Source organism: Salmo salar, chromosome 06 (assembly GCF_965601325.2).
Source record: "Salmo salar chromosome 06, fSalSal1, whole genome shotgun sequence".
Taxonomy (NCBI): domain Eukaryota; kingdom Metazoa; phylum Chordata; class Actinopteri; order Salmoniformes; family Salmonidae; genus Salmo; species Salmo salar.
This window is the reverse complement of record NC_138296.1, coordinates 71,881,582-71,904,929: the sequence shown is the minus strand read 5'-3', so window position 1 is coordinate 71,904,929 and position 23,348 is coordinate 71,881,582. Positions and strand designations below refer to the sequence as shown.

Here is a 23,348-nt window from a genome sequence, read left to right as displayed (position 1 = left end):
TTTGATACAGAGAGCAGAGGGTTACTCTTCAGTTGTACAGAAGTCAGTGACTGACAGCCTATAGTAATGTTTCACATATTTCCTCGCCATCTCCGGTGCTAAAAGGGTTTTCTCCTTCAGAAACTCTCATGATTTCCTCCTCTCCTCCACTTTCCGCCACTCCTCCACTTTCCACTCTCTGCCCATGTAGTCCTCTCTTTCATTCCATGAAAGGAGCCCTCCCTCCTGGGTAATGACAATAGCTACTGACCCTGGAAATGGGCTTCTCTCTCTCTCTCTCTCTCTCTCTCTCTCTCTCTCTCTCTCTAATTCTCTCTCTCTCTCTCTAATTCTCTCTCTCTCTAATTCTCTCTCTAATTCTCTCTCTCTCTCTCTCTCTCTCTCTCTCTCTCTCTAATTCTCTCTCTCTCTCTCTCTAATTCTCTCTCTCTCTCTCTCTCTAATTCTCTCTCTCTACCTTTCTCTCTCTCTCTCTCTCTCTCTCTCTCTCGATTCATTAAGACAGAGGAAATCTTAACCAGAGATTTTGCTGATGCTGAGAACAGGATGTGTCAGCAAGTGCAATGATACAACACGTCTATTGGTTATTTCATTCAACATGCCAGACAGTGCTGATTGGCATCTGTCGCAAATGAATAAATAATGCTTTTTTTTAAAGACAAATGAAATACATGAAGTTAAAGAGCGAGAGCAATATCTATCCTCCTCACCACATGCATGGGGTGTCATGACTAATGTTGTGTCGTGTTGAGTTCTGATTGTTTGAGTGCAGCAATTAATGAGGCCTGATTGGTGTGTGTGTGGCATGTGACTGTCTGTCAGGAAGTGAAGCCACAGAGCCATTAGACTCTGCCCTGCAGGCCCTTCCTGTCCTGTCCTGGCTCAGGAGACTACAGTCTAAACAGGTGTAATTGGCTGATGGAATTGGCTCAGTTGCATGTAGCCTAAAGGTGGTTTGGCTTTTGGGAAATCTACTCATTTTAATGTAAAGTGGTGTAATAAAAATATATATATATATTGTCTAAATATACAGTAGTTCCTTTACTATCTATTGAAATTCCAATGGCAATTGGATTTAGATTTTGTTACATCCACTGACTGTACATACAGTATTTAATGAGGAGAGTGATTCAATGCTTTGAATGAAAGTGTTAATGTGTCGTTCAGATTTTTGTATTTACTATAAGCTGTTTCAGACCAATGGGATTTTGAATGGCGCTGTTGTAGTACATGAAGGGATTTGTGAATGAGTGTTCAATTTGTTTAGTGCAAAGGGTTTTTTGAATGGGAATCATAATGGGGTTTGCCTGATATATGCATTTCCTACTGCAATGAGAAGGTGGATTTTCAATGGGGATCATTCACCACACTGAATACAGTAGTGCAGCCTAATTGGTTAAGTAAGTGTGTGCCTGTAGGGCCTCCTGAGTGGTGCAGTGGTCTAAGACACTGCATCACAGTGCTAGCTGTGCCACTAGAGATCCTGGGTTCGAGTCCAGGACGTGTTGCATCCGGCTGCGACCGGGAGACCCATGGGGCGGTGCACAATCCTGCCCAGCGTAGTCCGGGTTAGGGAAGGGTTTGGCTGGCAGGGATGTCCTTGTCCCACCGTGCACCAGTGACTCCTGTGGTGGGCCGGGCGCAGTGCACGCTGACACGTTGCCAGGTGTACAGTGTTTCCTTCAACACATTGGTGCAGCTGGCTTCCGGGTTAAGTGGTCATTGTGTCAAGAAGCAGTGCGGCTTGGTTGGGTTGTGTTTCGGAGGACGCACGGCTCTCGACCTTTGCCTCTCCTGAGTCTGTACTGGAGTTGCAGCTGTGAGACAAGACTGTAACTACCAATTGGATACCATGAAATTGGGGAGAAAAAAGGTGTGTGTGTGTGTGTAATGCACTGAGCACAGGTCTGAAGTGTGAGCTCCTGCAGGAGAAATGAGAGGAGGGTGTGTGTGAATTATAGATGTGGCACTGGCTTGCTGATCCTTGTGATTAGGCTCTCTCTACCCCTCTCAGCCAGTTAGTGTAAAACTCCCTCTACTCATTCTCTCAGACAGTCCTGCTGCAGTTGACATGATCATGATCTGCTTTGTCTTCACATCCTAAATCACACAGTTCCTGTTGCAATTGCTTGAATGGGTTATTGTCAAAACATGGATGTTTTTAAGTCAAAGCACTGGAGCACTCAAAAATCATGCTGGGATTATTAGGTATTCATGATTCTTTCAAGATATTTTCCTGATCTGAAAATTGAAGGGTCAGACAGGACTGTCGTTTCTTCATCACCTGACGTCCCCCTAAAAGGGGTATTTTAATGGAATCTTAATTGACAGATTTACACTGAGTGTACAAAACATTAGGAACACCTTCCGATTATTGAGTTGCACCCACTTTTGCCCTCAGAACAGCCTCAATTCGTCAGGACATGGACTCTACAAGGTTTTGAAGCATTCTACAGGAAAGCGGGCCCATGTTGACTCCAATGCTTCCCACAGTTGTGTCAAGTTGGCTGGTTGTCCTTTGGACCATTCTTGATACACACGGGAAACTGTTGAGCGTGAAAAACGCAGCAGCGTTGCAGTTCTTGACACTCTCCAACCGATGCGCCTGGCACATTCACCCTCTGAACGGCACACATACACAATCCGTCTCAATTGTCTCAAGGCTTAAAATAATTATTTAACTGGTCTCCTCCCTTATATCTACACTGATTGAAGGGGATTTAACAAGTGACATCAATAAGGGATCATAGCTTTCAGCTGGATTCACTTGATCAGTCTTCACCTGGTCACAGAGCGTTTTGTACACTCAGTGTATATTTTCATCCATTTTTGTTCACGCCTATCCTATAGAATCACTGTGTGTGCTGAATTTCACCCCAGCTGAGCAGCAAATATAGAATATATTAATTAGTAGCTCCTCTTGGTTAAGGGAAACCAATTAACTGAAATACACTCAATTCAATCCTCAGTAGGTCACACGGCAAGATCTGAATAGTTCATTTAAATTGTTTCTTGGAATACTTCATATACTGTAGAAACAATTTGTCCATTTGGTTCAGTCTTGGTAATGAGAATAATTGGCTGATTCAAACACAGCTGATTCAAACAACCAACTCATCATCAAGCTTTGATTATTTTAATCATCTTTGTAGTGTGAGGGCAGAAAACAAAAACGTGCACCCGGGGGGGGGGCCTGGTCTAGTTAACCTCTTCCTGTGTGTTTGTGTGTGGGTGTGGGTGTATGATCTCTCCTCTCTCTAGGCTTTGGGAACATCGCTCCCCACACGGAGGGGGGACGTATCTTCTGTATCATCTATGCCCTCCTGGGAATACCCCTCTTTGGCTTCCTGTTGGCTGGTGTTGGAGACCAGCTTGGGACCATCTTTGGGAAAGGCATCAATAGAGTGGAGAAGATAGTTGGGGTGAGTTTTACATTTTTCATATCTGTTTGTGTCTCAGTCCTGGCATCCATAGCTCCGTCTATGAATTTGAGGGTGGTTACATTCCCCTGTGCTCATCTCTCAGCTTACCAAACCAAGTGACAGTTGCAAGATATGTTGTGTGCATACAACCCATAATAATGGACATACACACAGTCAGGTCCAAAATGATTGGCATCCTTAATAAAGATGAGCAAAAAATATTGTGTAAAACAAGTAATACAGATTCTGAGCTATATTGTATGCTTAATGTTTTTTGAAAATTACATTATTTTATACTAATGCAATTGCTCAGAGAAAGAGATTTTGTAGTATTTTTTCTCTCAAAAAGATGCAGATGTAAAAATTATTGGCACCCTGTTTTCAATACCTTTCAATACCTCAGCTTGCGAGGATAACAGCATGAGCCTTTTTCTAAAATGTTTTATGAGATTGGAGAACACATTGGGAGGGATCTTGACCATTCCTCCATACAGAATCTTTGAATCCTTCTTTCCAGACCCTTGATATCCTTTTTCTGCTCTTATCGATTGCCCTCTTCTATTCAAACCACAGATTTTCAATGGGGTTCAAGTCCAGAGACTGAGATGGTCATTGCAAAATGTTGATTGGCAGAGGCAACCAGGTTTTTGTAAAAAATGTCCTGGTACTGGATAAAGTTTTTGATGCCGTTGACCTTAACAAGGGCCTTAGAACCAGTGGAAGCAAAATAGCCCCATAACATCAAAGATCCACCACCCTATTTTACAGTAGGTATAGGATTCTTTTCTTCTTATGCATCCTTATTTTGACGCCAAACTCACCACTGGTGTGCATAGCCAAAGAGTTATATTAACATGTCATCTGACCATAGCACCGGTTCCAATCCAAGTGCCAATGCCGTTTTAGTATATTCCAGGCATTTACATTTGTTGGATGACATGAAAGTAAGAGTTCTTTGTCCACACACACACACACTAGTGGTTGAGTATTTGTTTTTACCTAACCAGCATTTCCAGTGCATAAGGAGATTTTCAATGCAGAAGTAGTTTGACCATCGCTGTCCATCACTGAGCTGTGTGTTTTTAAGCTGATACAAGAAAAATGCATGACTTAGGTTGCCATGACAATGGCTTCTGGAGACCACGTTTACCATGCAGACTATTTGAGTGGTGACCAAGCTCATATGAGGATATGTTTTTTTTCCCCATACATCTCTCACTCTGGACTGAATATTAACAGCAATACTACAAGAGTCAAAAGAAGAGCTTGGATGTGTTGCTGTAGCAAACATGTACAGCCATTATTAATGACATTAAGGAGAGTCTTTCCCTCACTGGAGGAGACCTATCACCAAGGTACTCTGCTCTTACTGTTAACTGCACACACACACAGTGTGATTAGAGAGGACCATTTCTCAGCCAGGAAGACACATTCTCTATAAATGGAACAAGAGCACAGTTTATAGTGAGTCATTCATCTTCCCCTCCCTGCCCACCTACAACGACTCACAACGAGGTACAGTGAGCCGCACCAATCCAAAACCAGCCACAAGGAGCGGCATGTAAACCTGGGCTGTAAACCTGGGCTATCAAACACGCCGTAGTCAGGCACCAGCCAACACAGAACTCACAGAGACAGCCACAATGGCTGTTTGATGATTTCTCTGTCCTTGTTGGAATTATTACATTGACTGACTAGTAGTGTTTTTCATTTGTTGCTACCTTGCTAGGCAGAAATGAAAATCTATATTTTCCCCGGGCTGGGCCTATAGCTTCTTTGTTTATTAGTTACAGTAGCCATCTAATAGACCGCTCTCTTTAATTCTTTAATTGGAGGCTCTATAAGATGAGCTTTGATTGATGTGTTTCTCTGCTAGTGTTGCCCGTAGGGAGCAACAGAGTAGTACGGTAGTGCAGCATCCAGCAGGAGAGCCACTGTGAGTCTAAGCCCTTGGTTCGCGATAACTACTAAGCTAACCATGGGTCATTTAGCTATTTGATTTGAATTTTAGAACCCCTTTAGTTATAAAAACATGTATTTATTTATTATTTGATAAAATATTGAATTTGGCCTTTACTGCTATAGCCCATAGAAACCCATTGAATAACACATTCATAAATGGCAAAACAGACAGTCAAAAAAGAAATCACAAGGAATAAGGTTTTGAAGTGTCTGTCCTATATCTAGGAGATATAATAAAAAAATGTAGACCCATATTAAGTCACTTTGGTTACCGTAAAACTTCAATTGAACACAGTCTCAAATAGCCGCAAATAGGGCAATGGCCCACATTCCATCACATAAACGCTGAGTCTAAATGAATTATTAACGAGGTTACCATGAATTGTTTACGAAGTTTAATGTTTGATTTGTTACATTAAATAATTCAGTAAAAAAAACTGCTCGCCATTGGCTGCTTACAGCTAACTGATAAGCACAAAAATAGTCCATAACTTCGGGAGTGCAGACCTTCAGATATTGTCTGATCGCCCTCTAGTGGCAAAAGTGAAAACTACCGAAAATGCACAGTCAAAGTGGAGAATAATTATAATAATTACGTTTTTTTTCTTCTCCAAAATAGAGGCATACTAAGACAAAAGGAACATGACACAGTATGTAAATAATAACACATCAGTGCAGGAAATTAAGACATTTATTAAAATGCTGGAAGAGAATGTTGGAATTTAACAATTAACAATGCAAATCAGCAAAAGCTGTTTGCATTAAGGAAATAGATGCCTTGCTCAAATAGAAGCCTGTCTCTAATATGCGCCTGTGATGTTCAGTGATTCAAGCAAATTAACGCCCGGGCTATTAATTTAAGTTTAACGATTTTGCACTTTTTACACCCTATTCACTTTTGTGACGTTTTTACATTGTGGTACTGTCACCTTCTAACAACTCCCCTAAAGCTTGTGTGTGTCGAATGGCAAACAAGTGAGTTCTAATGTTTTTAAAGTCTTACCTGTCGATGTCGGTCTGGACAGTCAGTTATGTGAGAAGACATCTTTGAAATTAGTACGTGGACGCCCACGTACTAAAGCTTATGGGAGTTTGTGAGAGTCTCCTCTTCGAAGATTTGTAAGTAGCTTAAATGGTTTGAGTTTTACAGACAATTCCTTTGTCCAGATCCTGTTTCACAAGCCCATGTTATGGAATATGCAGAAAGAGGGGATTGAGCTACAGCCACTGCAAGCCATTTTTTACACTTGACATACGATCTTATCCAGAGCGACTAGGGTTAAGTGCCCTGCTCAAGGGCACATCAACAGATTTTTCACCTAGTTGGCTTAGGATTCAAACCAGCGATCTTCCAGTTACTGGCCCAACGCTCTTAACTGCTAAACTACCAGCTGCCCCCTGAGAAACAGTACGTCTCATAAAAATACAGGAGCTATTCAATGTTTTAGAATTATATCACGTGACGCGTGGGCACGTCAATCGACTCTAGGGGGTTTTAAAAATGGCAATGAGTTGTGAAATATATATTATGCTTGGCAAGTGGCTATGGTCTATTCATCATCATTATTCCCTCCGTATCAATATTTATTGTCAGGGTCCGAGGCTGGATTCAGTCCTGACTCTGACCTTTCTCTCTCTCTGGGCTCTAGCTGCTGTGCGCTGTAAAACACAGTGGAACACATCACTGATGAGCTGATCTGAGGATGACCCTTCTTTAAGTTTCAGTCCCAGGGTCCCTGTTCTCATTCTTGTGTAACCCACAGTCTAGGGAAGGACAAGGCCAAGGACTCTATCATGGAGTGTACACTTCAGTGTATTAAGAAGGTTTACTAGTGCTACAGACTGTTACACCTGTCTTTCTATGGGTTTGAATGAAACGTTGTCCGGCGATTGTGATGTTTGTGTTGCGATGTAGCCTGCTGATGTAAGCCCACAGTGTTCCATTGCATCTCAATGCAAGAGGCGACACTACAGTCCCTGGTTTGATTCCAGGCTGTATCACATCCGGCTGTGATTGGGAGTCCCATAGGGTGGCCCACAATTGGCCCAACATCGTCCGGGTTTGGACGGGGTAGGCCATCATTGTAAATAAGAATTTGTTCTTAACTGACTTGCCTACTTAAATAAAGGTTAGAAAATAAAATAAAAATGTATAGCCTGATGGCATACAGTGGAGCACAGCATGACTTGATCTGTAAGGAACATGAGGTCAGTAAATCTCATTGGCCAACCCACTGAGTGTGTGACATTCAAAAAACACTGAACATATATTCCAGGAAAAAAGCCAACACAAGAAAATGACTCATGTCATTGTGAAGTGACTGGAGAAAGGCCTTGTTAAAGACTGAGGGCTCTATTTTCGGCTGGCGTTAAGGCGGTGCTAGTGTCAAATACACGCTCCTTGGCAATTTCGACATGTAAAAGCCAGAGCTTTGCTATTTTCCAACCCTGGCGCCAGGGATGGTAATTTACCTGTCTTATATCAGCTCGTTTGAGCTGAGGTGGGAAGGGCAGAAATATTTGAGCTGTGTCCTTAGATACATGTGCCAATTTCAAGCAGTGCTACTGGTGATATTAAGACTGTCACGTCCTGACCAGTAAAGGGGTCTTTTGTCATTGTAGTATGGTCAGGGCCTGGCAGGGGGTGTTTGTTTTGTGTGTTTTGGGGTTTTTTGGTCTAGGGGATTTTGGTTCTAGTTTTCATTTTCTATGTATCGTTTTCCAGGTTTGGCCGAGTGTGGTTTCCAATCAGAGGCAGGTGTCTTTCGTTGTCTCTGATTGGAAGCCATACTTAGGCAGGCTGTTTTCCTTTGGGTTTTGTGGGTGGTTATTTTTCCGTTATAGTCTGTGAACCTTCCGGAACTGTTTGCTGTCGTTTGTTTCTTCGTTGTTTACGTGTTCTCTTTAAATAAACAAGTAAGAATGAGCACTAACCCGCTGCGCCTTGGTCTGTCCTTAACGACGCCGGTGACAAAGACTCACCAAAAGCTGGTCTTTGCGGCAACGCAATTGGTTATGGCATCGATTTTGCCTAATCAATAGCCTATAACCAATCTTTTATTAAAATATCACGAGCAGCAAAACAGTGAACAGACATTCCCGCTTTTTCTTTATATTGGACATTATTTTTGTCCATGCAGCTCCTTTTGCGATGTGCATAAAACCCTCCATAGTCTAAGTTGCATTGTCTGTATTATATGCCCATGGGAAGCAATTATGGTGCCTGTTACTGTATTTAGACATAGCCTATTTAAAACAAGTTGTTTCATTTTATTAGAATTTGATAAGAATTATACATTGTCTTTTTTCATCTATAGCCTAGTGAATTGAATCATGCCTATTGACTACATTTGGCATGTCTATGTCCAGACTGAAAATTACAGTAGGCCTAGCGCCTATATCAGAGTGAAGGCTATAGCCCATGTTTAACTATGTATTTCCATACTGAAGCAATGCAATAAGAACAATGTGGACTCAAAACATGTTCAACATATTTAGCAAATATGGGGCAGGCTATTTAAAGAATTGCATTGGGTTTGTTAAAATAGAGCCCTCGATGTTTTATAATGTTTTTCAAATGTTAAATTCCTTACCTAATTATGTCATGCATCATTCATTTGAGGATTGTTTTTAGACCTTAAGTGTTGGCGTCTGCTGATTTAAAAGAAAATATGCCGAAATTAAATTGCATAATACTGACACCCGCAGACATAATAGATACAGCCATTCAAAAACAGATACTGTAGATACAGATATGCCCTAAAAAACAAAAAATATGCTCACACAAACACACACTGCAGCACCATTATAATCCAACTGTTTTGTTAGTATTCATAGTCTCCTCTTCACCACTTCCCCCCTCCCTGCTTGTTGGTACTTGCTCTCTTTCAAACCTCTGCAGTCTTCCCACGTTCCATTGCCATGTTTATTTATTAATATCTTTATCCATCTCTTTATTCATATGTTTATCTATTCTACCCTGCCTCCCAGTCTCTCCCTCAAAAGTGGAAAGTGAGCCAGACCAAGATCAGGGTGATCTCCACCGTGATCTTCATCCTGTTTGGCTGTGTCCTCTTTGTGGCGTTGCCGGCGGTCATCTTTAAACACATAGAGGGCTGGAGCACGCTGGAGTCCATCTACTTTGTGGTCATCACCCTCACCACCATCGGCTTCGGCGACTTTGTGGCCGGTGAAAAAGGTCTTGAAAAAGGTATTTAAGAGCTGTCTTTTCTGACTATGTTGTATGTTCTTCCCGCCTTCTGTGTCTTAGAAAGAGTTTGTTTGAAATCACACGTGTGCTTAATCTACTGAGACAAAACGTGATTGCTGTACCCTTCCTCACAATAGAAGATCAATAATCAATACTCTGTGTGACATCGCCTCTCTCTCCTTCGCTCTCTTTCTGATTTCTGGCTAGAGGTGTGATATTATTAAAAGCTTGTATAGTCTTTATTAAATGTGTGTCTGTCTCCTCCCAATAGGTGGTTCTGAGATAGAGTATCTGGACTACTACAAGCCTGTGGTGTGGTTCTGGATCCTGATTGGTCTAGCCTACTTTGCTGCTGTGCTCAGTATGATAGGAGACTGGTTCAGAGTCATCTCCAAGAAAACCAAGGAGGAGGTACGTGATGTGTGTGGAAATCCCTGCACCAAACCACAATACACAGTCACAGATACTTCCTATAGATGTTTTCAGAAGCTATACTATAGGCATCCTATACCATAAGTATCTGTGGTGCACTGGTAATCACTGCATGTTGAAATGTGGAAGGGAACCAAGATGGGAAGATCACAGCTAAGAACAAATGTTCTCAGAACTTTAGAGAACATTCCCTTAAGTCTCATTAGGTCATTTCACAGACATGTTTCCATGATGTGCAAGGAATGTTGCCAAGAGACCATTTTTTAAAATGTAAAATGTTCTCAGAACATAAGATATTAATCAAATCACATTTTATTTGTCACATGCGCCGAATACAACAGGTGTAGACCTTACAGTGAAATGCTTACTTACAAGCCCTTAAAAACTTCTTAAAGCATTGTTAAGAAAAAAAAGTGTTAAGTAAAAAATTGATAAGTAAAAAATAGAAATAAAAGTAACAAATAATTAAAGAGCAGCAGTAAAAATAACAATAGCGAGGCTATATACAGGGGGTACCGGTACAGAGTCAATGTGCAGGGGCACCAGTTAGTCAGTGTAATTGAGGTAATATGCACATGTAGGTAGGGTATCAGCAGCGAAAAACAGGGGTCTGGGTAGCCCTTTGATTAGCTGTTCAGGAGTCTTATGGCTTAGGGGTAGAAGCTGTTAAGAAGCCTTTTGGACCTAGACTTGGCACTCTGGTACCGCTTGCCGTGCGGTAGCAGAGAGAACAGTCTATGACTAGGGTGGCTGGAGACAATTTTTAGGGCCTTCCTCTGACACCGCCTGGTATAGAGGTCCTGGATGGCAGGAAGCTTGGCCTCAGTGATGTACCGGGCCGTACACACTACCCTCTGTAGTGTCTTGCGGTCGGAAGCAGAGCAGTTGCCATACCAGGCAGTGATGTGACCAGTCAGGATGCTCTCGATGGTGCAACTGTAGAACCTTATGAGGATCTGGGTACCCATGCCAAATATTTTTTGTCTCATGAGGGGGAATATGCTTTGTCGTGCCCTCTTCACGACTGTCTTGGTGTGTTTGGACCATGATAGTTTGTTGGTGATGTGGACACCAAGGAACTTGAAGCTCTCAACCTGCTCCACTACAGCCCCGTCGATGAGAATGGGGGCGTGCTCAGTCCTCCTTTTCCTGTAGTCCACAATCATCTCCTTTGTCTTGATCACATTGAGAGAGAGATTGTTGTCCTGGCACCACACAGCCAGGTCTCTGACCTCCTCCCTATAGGCTGTCTCATCGTTGTTGGTGATCAGGCCTACCACTGCTGTGTCATCGGCAAACTTGATGATGGTGGTGGAGTTGTGCCTGGCCATGCAGTCATGAGTGAACAGGGAGTACAAGAGGGGACTGAGCACGCACTCCCGAGGGGCCCCGGTGTTGAGGAACAGCGCGGCGGATGTGTTGTTACCTACCCTTACCACCTGGGGGCGGCCTGTCGGGAGGTCCAGGATTCAGTTGCAGAGTGAGGTGTTTAGGCCCAGGGTCCTTAGCTTAGTGATGAGCTTTGAGGGCACTATAGTGTTGAACGCTGAGCTGTAGTCAATGAATAGCATTCTCACATAGGGGTTCCTTTTGTCCAGGTTGGGAAAGGGCAATGTTGAGTGCATTAGAGATTACATCATCTGTGGATCTGTTGGGGCAGTATGCAAATTGGAGTGTGTCTAGGATTTCTGGGATACTGGTGTTGATGTGAGCCATGACCAGCCTTTCAAAGCACTTCATGGCTACAGACGTGAGTGCTACAGGTTGGTAGTCTTTTAGGCAGGTTACCTTAGTGTTCTTGCACACAGGGACTATGGTGGTCTGCTTGAACATGTTGGTATTAAAGACTCAGTCAGGGACAGGTTGAAAATGTAAGTGAAGACACTTGCCAGTTGGTCAGCGCATGCTCGGAGTACACGTCCTGTTAATCCGTCTGACCCTGCGGCCTTGTGAATGTTGACCTGTTTAAAGGTCTTACTCACATCGCCTACGGATAGCGTGATCACACAGTCATCTGGAACAGCTGAGTGTTACTGTCAACAACTACAGACCAGTATCCCTTCTTTCTTTTCTCTCCAAAACTCTTGAGCGTGCCGTCCTTGGCCAGCTCTCTTGCTATCTCTCTCAGAATTACCTTCTTGATCCAAATCAGTCAGGTTTCAAGACTGGTCATTCAACTGAGACTGCTCTTCTCTGTGTCACGGAGGCTCTCCGCACTGCTAAAGCTAACTCTCTCTCCTCTGCTCTCATCCTTCTAGACCTATCTGCTGCCTTTGATACTGTGAACCATCAGATCCTCCTCTCCACCCTCTCCGAGTTGGGCATCTCCGGCGCGGCTCACTCTTGGATTGCGTCCTACCTGACAGGTCGCTCCTACCAGGTGGCGTGGCGAGAATCCGTCTCCGCACCACGTGCTTTCACCTCTGGTGTCCCCCATGGCTCAGTTCTAGGCCGTCTCCTATTCTCGCTATACACCAAGGCATCAGTGGCACTGTGTTATCCTGAAAGTGGGCGAAGAAGGTATTTAGCTTGTCCGGAAGCAAGACGTCAGTGTCCACGACGTGGCTGATTTTCCCTTTGTAGTCCATGATTGTCTGTAGACCCTGCCATACGTCTCGTGTCTGAGCCATTGAATTGCGACTCCACTTTGTCTCTGTACTTACGTTTTGCCTGTTTGATTGCCTTACAGATGGAATAACTACACTGTTTGTATTTGGCCAAATTCCCTGTCACCTTGCCATGGTTAAATGAGGTGGTTTGCGCTTTCAGTTTTACGAGAATGCTGCCATCTGTCCATGATTTCTGGTTTGGGTAGGTTTTAATAGTCAAAGTGGGTACAACATCTCCTATACACTTCCTGATGAACTCAGTCACCGTATCCGTGTACTCGTCAATGTTATTATCAGAGGCTACATGGAACATATCCCAGTCCGTGTGATCAATACAATCTTGAAGCATGGATTTCGATTGGTCAGACCAGCATTGAATAGACCTTAGCACAGGTACTTCCTGTTTGAGTTTCTGCTTATAGGAAGGGAGGAGCAAAATGGAGTCGTGATCAGATTTGCCGAAGGGGGGGCGGGGGAGGGCCTTGTAGACATTTGCACAAGTTGAGTAGCAGTGGTCCAATGTTTTCCCAGCGCGAGTACTACAGTCAATGTGTTGGTAGAACTTCAGTAGCGTTTTCCTCAAATTTGTTTGTTAAACTCCCCAGCTAGAATAAATGTGGCCTCAGGATATGTGGTTTCCAGTTTGCTGGCTGTATGGACGGATACAGTATATCCCGAGAGAGCCATGTTTCCATGAAACAGAGTATGTTACAATCCCTGATGTCTCTCTGGAGGGAGATACTCGCCCTGAGCTTGTCTACTTTATTATCCAGAGACTGAACATTAGCCAGTAATATACTCGGAAGGGGTGGATGGTGTGCACGCATCCTGAGTCGGACTAGAAGTCCACTTCGAATACCTCTTCTCCGCCGGTGGTGTTTTAGAGCAGCCTCTGGAATAAGTTCAATTGAAGGATCCAATTCAGGAAAGTCGTATTCCTGGTCATAATGTTTGTGAGTTACCACAGCTCTGATATCCAAAAGTTAATTCCGGCTGTATGTAATAACACAAAAAGAAATCTGGGCTAATAATATAAAAAATAACACACGAAAAAACAAAACACTGCAAAGTTGCTTAGGAGCTAGAAGCAGAGCTGCCATATGTCGGCTCCATCTACACACTTTATTATCTAGTTTTCTGTGGGTTAGGAGTATATTCCGTCAACGTCCCACCAAACACACACAGACCATGATTGCAATTTTCTCAGAACAAAAGATATTAATGTTCCAGACAAGTTTCATGGGAACGTTGATGTGTCCAGAGAAAAATGTGTTACCCATCACGGCTTGTTGCCGAGCCAATCAAGGCCCTGATACATTCATAGCTCTTTGTCTGTTGGCAAGGTTAGGGATATTCACACACACAGTGCTTTTAACATAGTTTTTTCAACTTACATATTTGATTACATTGTGCATGTTTATTTATACAGTAACCATTATTCAACATGTCCTCACCTGGGATTTGAACTCACAACCTCTTGGTTCATGGTACTCTGATCTTCCTGCTACACTACCATGTTCATGTCAGGTATCAGTTAATCTGACTATTCTCAACATTTATTTGATTTACTTATTACAGCAATTGAAGGGCTTTCTGTATAGTTGGTGCGCATATAAACCTGTTTTCATGATACTCCTGAATCACTATGATCAATAACAAACGTATTTTCTTGAGTGTACTTTTAACAGAGCTGAGATTTACTTCGAAGTGCAGTTACTCTATTGCTTACACCTATCAAGTTGTTTCAGTTCTACACAAGTGCCTAGGGAGGAGGGTTTCTTGACAGGGCCTAGCTATACTGGCCAATAAGGACATGCCCTAGAGATGTCCCTTATTCGGACAGTGGTTAGGGCATTCGTCATTGGTGCTTCTGGTCTGGGTTCGAGATCTGCTAGGGAAGTCGTCTTCCTCTCACATTCTTAGCAATATATTAATGTCATTATTGCCGTTGGGAATTGCTTTTATCAGACATTTCGATTGTTCATATGGAAATATAATTTATGTTTATTATAGTTGTATAGATTTCTCCTTTTTCTCACACATTTCTAGAACTTTAGGTACCAGCTTTGTTTCTTTCTGCACGACCTCCAGATGCTTTTTCAGGTTTGATGTAGTGTTTCTGGACAAAGAGATCAATGCACCATTTGCAGAGTTTGCATTTGACTAAAGTTGGTGTGCTCGATTCCTCGATTAACTCAAATTAATGGGAGGGGTAACAACTGAGCTGCTATGTTTCTTTGATTTTCAGCTTTACGATAGCCAATTGGAAACAAAGCCTACAGTATAAATTCCGTTAGCATGAGACAAGGCTTAAAAAAAAATGGGATACTTGAAAAAGTACCGTAATTTCCGGACTATTAAGCCGCACCCACTGAATTTAAAAAAAAGTATTATTTTGAACATAAATAAGCCGCACATGTCTATAAGCCGCAGGTGCCTACCGGTACATTGAAACAAATGAACTTTACACAGGCTTTAACGAAACACGGCTTGTAACAAAAATAAATAGGCTTTAACGAAACGCAGCTTGTAACAAAAATAAATAGGCTTTAACGAAACACGGCTTGTAACAAAAATAAATAGGCTTTAACGAAACACGGCTTGTAACAAAAATAAATAGGCTTTAACGAAACACGGCTTGTAACAAAAAATAAAACAATTGCAGTAAACAGTAGCCTACCAAGAAAGTCATTGCTCCAGACCAAGCTCCCGTGCAGCAGCTCTATTTCCTTTTCCAACAGCCAGATCAATCGCCTTCAACTTGAAAGCTGCATCATATGCATTTCTCCGTGTCTTTGCCATGATGAGGGTGACAAAATGACTACCGTAATCAGAATGATGGGAAGTTTGAGCGCGCTCGATTTAATCTAAACTCTAAACAAAAAAGTTGTTTGACCGTAAACCGTTCGGCAATTTCATTGGTCTAATGAAAGCTTCATGCCGCCAAAAAACTGAGCACGTCACAGAATGTGTTTTTTAATTTTTTTATATTTGAAATCGGGAAAAATCCATATATTAGCCGCGTCATTGTTTAAGCCGCAAGGTTCAAAGCGTGGGAAAAAAGTAGCGGCTTATAGTCCGGAAATTACGCTAACTAATAATATTACAATATATCAGATGATGAGCAAATCCCTGATTTAGATTTTAAAAAAACATTTTCATTGAATCAGACATTGTAGACTATTCGGAAACGGTGATCAACAGTGTTGTTGTCACGGAAGAAGTTGACCAAGTTTTGAAATCAGTGGAATGCCCGGTGGAAGCAGAGTATGAAAGCTAAGGACATGGAGAAAATTCTGCCGTTTGATTGCAAATATGTGGATGGAGTCAAAGAGAACACACAGAAGGCTGTTGTATAAAACACCTGTCTCTGGATTACATCTTCAAACTAAGGGCAACAATGGCATCCGTGACAAAGAGGGAGAAACGTTCATCCATGTATACAGGTAAGAGAGTCTAGCAAGCTACATTTTCAGATATTATACATTTCTAATTTTGTAAGAAAGTCATTTTCATTGCAAGTTAAAGTGTACTGTTAGCTAGTATGATCTGTAGTAATATTATTCGTATCTCAGAAATCCATTTGCGTTGCTAGTTATCGTCTGTTAGCTAGCTAGTTAACATTGAACCTAGTTGGTTAGCTTTCGCTACCTGCAGATTCATGCATGGTAGTAGCGTTATAAATTATGGTTCAAGTCTAAACAAAAGATTCCACTATGAAAGTAACTATTTCACTGTACCATTTACACCTTCTGTATCCTGTGCATGTGACAAATAAACTTAGATTTTATTTGATATAGTGTGTGTTTACCAGAGATGTGAAGAACAACATGACCTGCACCAAGTCAAATTAGGATATTCAGTAATGTTAGGCCAACAAGACAGTGTCCAAGTAAAAAATTTATCCTAGAATGCCCTGCATTTATTTCATCACACTCACAACCATAAGCTATTTTCTGTAATTAGCTTTCCATTAACATGTCAATAATGAGCTTGTTTCATCAGACCAGAAGACATTAATCCAAAAGGTACGATCTTTGTCCCCATGTGCAGTTGCAAACCATAGTCTGGCTATTTTATGTTTTGGAGCAGTGGCTTCTTCCTTGCTGAGTGGCCTTTCAGGTTATGTCGATATAGGACTTGTTTTACTGTGGATATGGGTACTTTTTTACCTTTTTCCTCCAGCATCTTCACAAGGTCCTTTGCTGTTGTTCTGGGATTGAATTGCACTTTTCGCACCAAAGTACATTCATCTCTAGGAGACAGAACGCGTCTCCTTCCTGAGCGGTATGACTGCTGCATGGTCCCACGGTGTTTATACTTGCGTACTATTGTTTGTACAGATGAACGTAGTACCTTCAGGCATTTGGAAATTGCTCCCAAGGATGAACCAGACATTTGGAGGTCTACAATTTTTTTTCTCAGGTCTTGGCTGATATCTTTTGATTTTCCCATGATGTCAAGGAAAGAGGCACTGAGTTTGAAGGTAGGCCTTGAAGTACATCCACAGGTACACCTCCAATTGACTCAAATTATATAAATTAGCCTATCAGAAGCTTCTAAAGCCATGACATCATTTTCTGGAATTTTCCAAGCTGTTTAAAGGCACAGTCAACTTAGTGTATGTAAACTTCCGACCCACTGGAATTGTAATACAGTGAATTATAAGTAAAATAATCTGTCTGTAAACAATTAGGCCCTGTCAAGAATTAGGCCCTGTCAAGAACAAAACCTAACTCCTCCTGCCTAGGCACTGAAACAACCTAGATCTGAAACAACTTGATAGGTGTAAGCAATAGGGTGAATACACTTTGAAGTAAATCTCAGCTTTGTTAAAAGTACACTCAAGAAAAAACATGCATATATCAGTGATTCAGGAGTATCATTAAAATAGGTTAAAACTCCCCTAGAGTTGATTGAGACACTGTTGCGCCAATCTAAGTTACATAACAAAAATATTCCCATAAAAAAATGTCAGTTTAAGCTAGAGATATGAGGTTTTTGCATTGGCTGCGTATCAATCCACCACATCCGCCAGTGTTGTACTACTGCATCTGCGGTGAAAAGTGGCAGCTGGTTGAGAGAATGCCAAGAGTGTGCAAAGCTGTCGTCAAGGCAAAAGGTGGCTACTTTTTGTTTAACACTTTTTTGGTTCCTACATGATTACATGTGTTATTTCATAGTTTTGATGTCTTTACTACTATACAATGTAGAAAATAGTAAAAATAAAGAAAGCCCTGGAATGAGTAGGCTCTCCAAACTTTTGACTGGTACTTTAGGACAGGCACTTCAAAACCTTGATTCTTATTATTTATTTTTTTACTGTCCTTTTTGCCATTTATGAATGTTTTATTCAATGCCAAAATCAATATTTTATAAAATCATTTTTATAAAAAAAATATACGTAAAGTGGTCTTACAATTCAAAATCAAATAGCTAAATTATCCATAGTATGACCATCTTAAAACAATTCCATATGTCTGTCAAGATCTGAATAATGAATACATATGGCAACAAGATCTGAATACTGTGCACCAAGAGGTTGTGAGTTCAAATCCCAGAGGACATGTTGAAGAATAATTACTGTGTAAATGACAATGCACAATATAATCATGTATCTCAAAGTGCATCAAATATGTAAGTTGAAAACACTATGTTAAAAGCAGTATGAGTATCCCTTGCCAACAGGCAAAAATTGTTGTGAATGGATCAGTGGTTCACCAATCAGGGCCTTGATGGGCAACAGTAACAAGGTGTGATGTGTAATGAAAACTGTTTTGTGGAGAACATTTCTTTGGGACCATCAGGCGGGTCCTGACAAATGATACACAAAAATGTTCTTGAAATGTGTATAGAACATTACTATCTTACATTCTGATAACATAGCAACCATATTCTGTGTATGTTTGGTGGGAAGTTGATGGAATATTCTCCTAACCCTCAGAAAACTGGACACATGAATGTTCTTGCAACGTCTCATAAAACGCATCAAGAACAGTAATGTATATTCTGAGAACATTGTAACCACGTTATAGATAAGTTCTGCTTGACATTAAGGCAATGTTCTGCTAACTTTAACACCAAAACATCCAAAGGTTTTTGCTAACATACAATGTTCCCCTAACTAACGGAAAACTGGACTCTCAAACAATAGGGGAACATTACAAAAACGGTCTCTCTCCCTAGAATTGTTAGCTGGAATGTAGCACAAGTTGTGACCATATATAAAATCCCCAAACAGGGTGAGGCAAAGTGTTTACTAGAGTATTCGACCACGACCTGGCATATTCAACACCCACCTAAAACGGATCACTTCAAAATAAACCAACCTTTTAGATCAGATGTACAGTATATATTCTTATCCATTTTACACTGAGTGTACAAAACATTAGGAACACCTTGCTAATATTGTGTTGCATCTCCTTATGCCCTCAAAACAGCCTCAATTCGTCAGGCCATGGACTATAACAGTGGCAAGTAACCCTGTTCCTCGAGTGCCGTAGATACTGCAGGATTTTGGTCCAACTAGGGACCACAGATGACCAACTGAGTTAATTTATCAGTGATTACCTAAATTCAACGCACCTGGTGTTCCAGGACAAAAACGTGAAGTGGGGCTGCCTACCCCTGGACCACAAGTTGTTGAAAACATTCCACAGGGATGCTGGCCCATATTGACTCCAATGCTACCCACAGTTGTGTCAAGTTGGCTGGATGTCCTTTGGGTGGTGGACCATTCTTGATACACACAGGTAACTGTTGAGTGTGAAAAACACAGCAGTGTTGCAGTTCTTGACACACTCAAACCAGTGCACCTGGCACCTACAACCATACACCGTTCAAAGTCACTTCAGTCTTTTGTCTTGCCCATTCAACCTCTGTATGGCACACATACACAATCCATGTCTAAATAATGATAAATTAATTCTAAATAAATAATTATTTAACCTGTCTGCTCCCCTTCATCTACACTAATTGAAGTGGATTTAACAGGTGACATCAATAAGGGATCATAGCATTCACCTGTATGTAATGGAAATACACTCAGTGTATAAAGGATGCCTAAACCACCTACCCTCCTCCCTAGCAGTGTGCTTAATTCTACTTCAACCCCTTAGTTTACCCTTTAAACATGGATGGATTTCCCTGATTAAGTTGTAACATGTATTTTTAAAGGATGATTAATACAGTTGAATTCCAATTGTGTTGTGCTTCGGACAGCTGCAAATTAATCATGTGGCATCTTACCGCTCTGTCATGTTCATTCGTTTAGTTTAAGTAAATGAAGGAGAACACACACATGCAAGGGTCTGTAAGACACACACACACACACACACAAATGAACGCTGACAGGCACAAACCTCCTCCATATTAATCTCCATTCATTATCCGATATAAAAGTAAATCCCATTACAAAGGGAGAGATATGTGTGACTCTGCCGTGTGAATACTTGCATCATTAGGAGTGTGAGTGTGAGCCCTATGATGCAGACCTGAGTTTTACATAGAAACCTATTACTGAGAGCGAGGGAGACAGTGAGAGGACAAGAGAGTGTGTGGCGGAGAAGTGAGAATGAGAGGGTAAGAGTGGGTAGTGAAGGAAGAGAGGGAGGAATGGAAATGTGGACAAAAGATGAAGAGGGGGAGGGAAGCAGAAGAGCACACATGCAGACTCACAAATCTTAGCTTGGGCGTCTTCGATCCAGTAGCCCAAGACAGCTCATCTCAGCTTATTGTATAAGAAAATACCCTAGAGGTATTCATGCTATATTTTATGAAAATAATCAATAACTTCATCCCCCTTCTTCCATTTTTCCCCGCTCTCCTTTTCTCTTCCTCTCTGTAACCATGAAAATGCCCTGCATCCCATTGCATCTTATAAAGCACGTTCTCGTGTAGTGAATGGATAGTTCTGGGTATAAACTTCATTCAAAGGGGAAAAGGCAATCGGTCCCTTTTGTCAAAAGGATGTATATATATCAGTGGAGGCTGCTGAGGTGAAAACGGCTCATAACAAGAGCAAATAGAATGGCATCAAACCATGTGTTTGATGTATTTGATACCGTTATATTAACGGTATCAAATATGGCGCAGGAGAAGATGAAGTTTTACTTGCCCACAGCCAATTGTGCTTTTTTGTTTGCTTATTTGCTTTGTTTGTAACTTGTTTTTTTACTTATTTCGTACATAATGTTGCCGCAACCATCTCTTATGAGCGAAAAAAACTTCTAGACATCAGGACTGCGATTACTCACCACGGACTAGCAGAATCCTCTTTTTCCTTTCACGACTCTGACGAGCCCGACGCGAAGGATACGCTGTTTCCTCGGGAACAGGCACCGATCCCGGTGATCAGCGTGAAGAGGAAGCGGAGAAAGAGTGGCCGAAGGTCCGGCTGCCTTCTGAGAATTCGCAGGTGATCGAATAAACCCCCACTTCCCTCCATTCTGCTAGCAAACATGCAATGTTTGGACAATAAAATTGGCGAGTTTACGGGGAAGATTAAACTACCAACGGGACATTAAAAACGGTAACATCTTATCCTTCACGGAGTCGTGGCTGAACGACGACAACATCAACATACAACTGGCTGGTTATACGATGTACCGGCAGGATAGAACAGCGGTGTCTGGTAAGACAAGGGGCGGCGGTCTATGTATTTTTGTAAACAACAGCGGGTGCACGATAGGAAGTCTTGAGCTATTGCTAAGACAGCATTGAATGAGCTGTATTCTGCCATAAGCAAACAAGAAAACACTCGCCCAGATCCGTTTTACCAAATTTCTATCAGCATGTTAAATGTGCAACCAGAGGAAAAATAACTCTGGACCACCTATACTCTGTACACACCACCTATACTGCACACACAGAGATGCATACAAAGCTCTCCCTCGCCCTCCATTTGGCAAATCTGACCATAATTCTATCCTCCTGATTCCTGCTTAGATAAAAAAAAAAGTGGTCAGATGAAAGAGATGCTAAGCTACAGGACAATTTTGCCTGCACAGACTGGAATATGTTCCGGGATTCCTCCGATGGCATTGAGGAGTACACCACATCAGTCATTGTCTTCATCAATAAGTGCATCGATGACGTCGTCCCCACAATGACCGTACGTACATACCCAAACCAGAAGCCATGGATTACAGGCAGCATCCTCACTGAGCTAAAGGCTAGAGCTGACGTTTTCAAGGAGCGGGACTCTAACCCGGAAGCTTATAAGAAATCCCACTATGCCCTCCAACAAACCATCAAACAGGCAAATCGTCAATACAGGACTAAGATTGAATCATACTACACCGGCTCTGACGTTCGTCGGATGTGTCAGGGATTGCAACCCATTACAGACTACAAGGGGAAGCACAGCCAAGAGCTGCCCAGTGACATGAGCCTACCAGACGAGCTAAACACATGCATGAGAGCACCAGCTGTTCCGGAAGACTGTGTGATCACGCTCTTCCGCAGTCGATGTGAGTAAGACCTTTAAACAGGTAAACATTCACAAGGCCGCAGGGCCAGACGGATTACCAGGACGTGAGCTGCGGGCATGCGCTGAAGAACTGGCAAGTGTCTTCACTGAGATTTTCAACCTGTCCCTGTCCGAGTCTGTAATACCAACATGTTTTAAGCAGACCCTCATAGTCCCTGTGCCCAAGAACACTAAGGTAATCTGCCTAAACGACTACCGACCCGTAGCACTCACATCTGTAACCATGCAGTGTCTTGAAAGGCTGGTCATGGCTCACATCAACACCATCATCCCGGAAACCCTAGACCCACTCCAATTTGCATACCACCCCAAGAGATCCACAGATGATGCATTCTCCACAGTGCCCTTTCCCAACCTGGACAAAAAGGAACACCTATGTGAGAATGCTATTCATTGACTACAGCTCAGCGTTCAACACTATAGTACCCTCAAAGCTCATCAATAAGCTAAGGACCCTGGGACTAAACACCTCCCTCTGCAACTGGATCCTGGACTTCCTGACGGTTCACCCCCAGGTGGTAAGGGTAGGTAACATCACATCCGCCACACTGATCCTCAACACAGGGGCCCCTCAGGGTACGTGCTCAGTCCCCTCCTGTACTCCCTGTTCACTCATGACTGCACGGCCAGGTACCACTCCAACACCATCATTTAAATTTACCGATGACACTACAGTGGTAGGCCTGATCAACGACAAGACAGCCTATAGGGAGGAGGTCAGAGACCTGGCCGTGTGGTGCCAGGACAACAACCTCTCCCTCAACGTGATCAAGACAAAGAATATGATTGTGGACTACAGGAAAACGAGGACAGAGCATTGCCATTGTCATCGACAGGGCTGCAGTGGAGCAGGTTGAGAGCTTCAAGTTCCTTGGTGTCAACATCACCAGCAAACTATCATGGTCCAAACACACCAAGACAGTCGTGAAGATGGCACGACAAAACCTATTCCCCCTCAAGAGACTGAAAAGATTTGGCATGGATCCTCAGATCCTCAAAAGGTTCTACAGCTGCACCATCGAGAGCATCCTGACTGGTTGCATCACTGCCTGTCCGAGCGGAAGGCACTACAGAGGGTAGTGCGAACGGCCCAGTACATCCCTGGGGCCATGTTTCCTGCCATCCAGGACCTCTATACCAGGCGGTGTCAGAGCCTTACAAAGAGTCAAAGACTCCAGCCCCCCTAGTCATAGACTGTTCTCTCTGCTAACGCACGGCAAGTG

At 42.4% G+C, this 23,348-nt stretch overlaps 1 protein-coding gene across 1 annotated transcript in view; it reads left to right on the top strand.

The window, feature by feature from the left end:
• LOC106607929 (potassium channel subfamily K member 2) overlaps positions 1–23,348 on the top strand; it is a 50,199-nt gene that overhangs the window by 21,237 nt on the left and 5,614 nt on the right. The window contains exons 4-6 of the mRNA XM_014205409.3: positions 3,262–3,422; positions 9,375–9,594; positions 9,866–10,005. Coding sequence (XP_014060884.1) covers positions 3,262–3,422; positions 9,375–9,594; positions 9,866–10,005 — 521 coding nt within the window. The remainder of the gene's footprint in view (positions 1–3,261; positions 3,423–9,374; positions 9,595–9,865; positions 10,006–23,348) is intronic.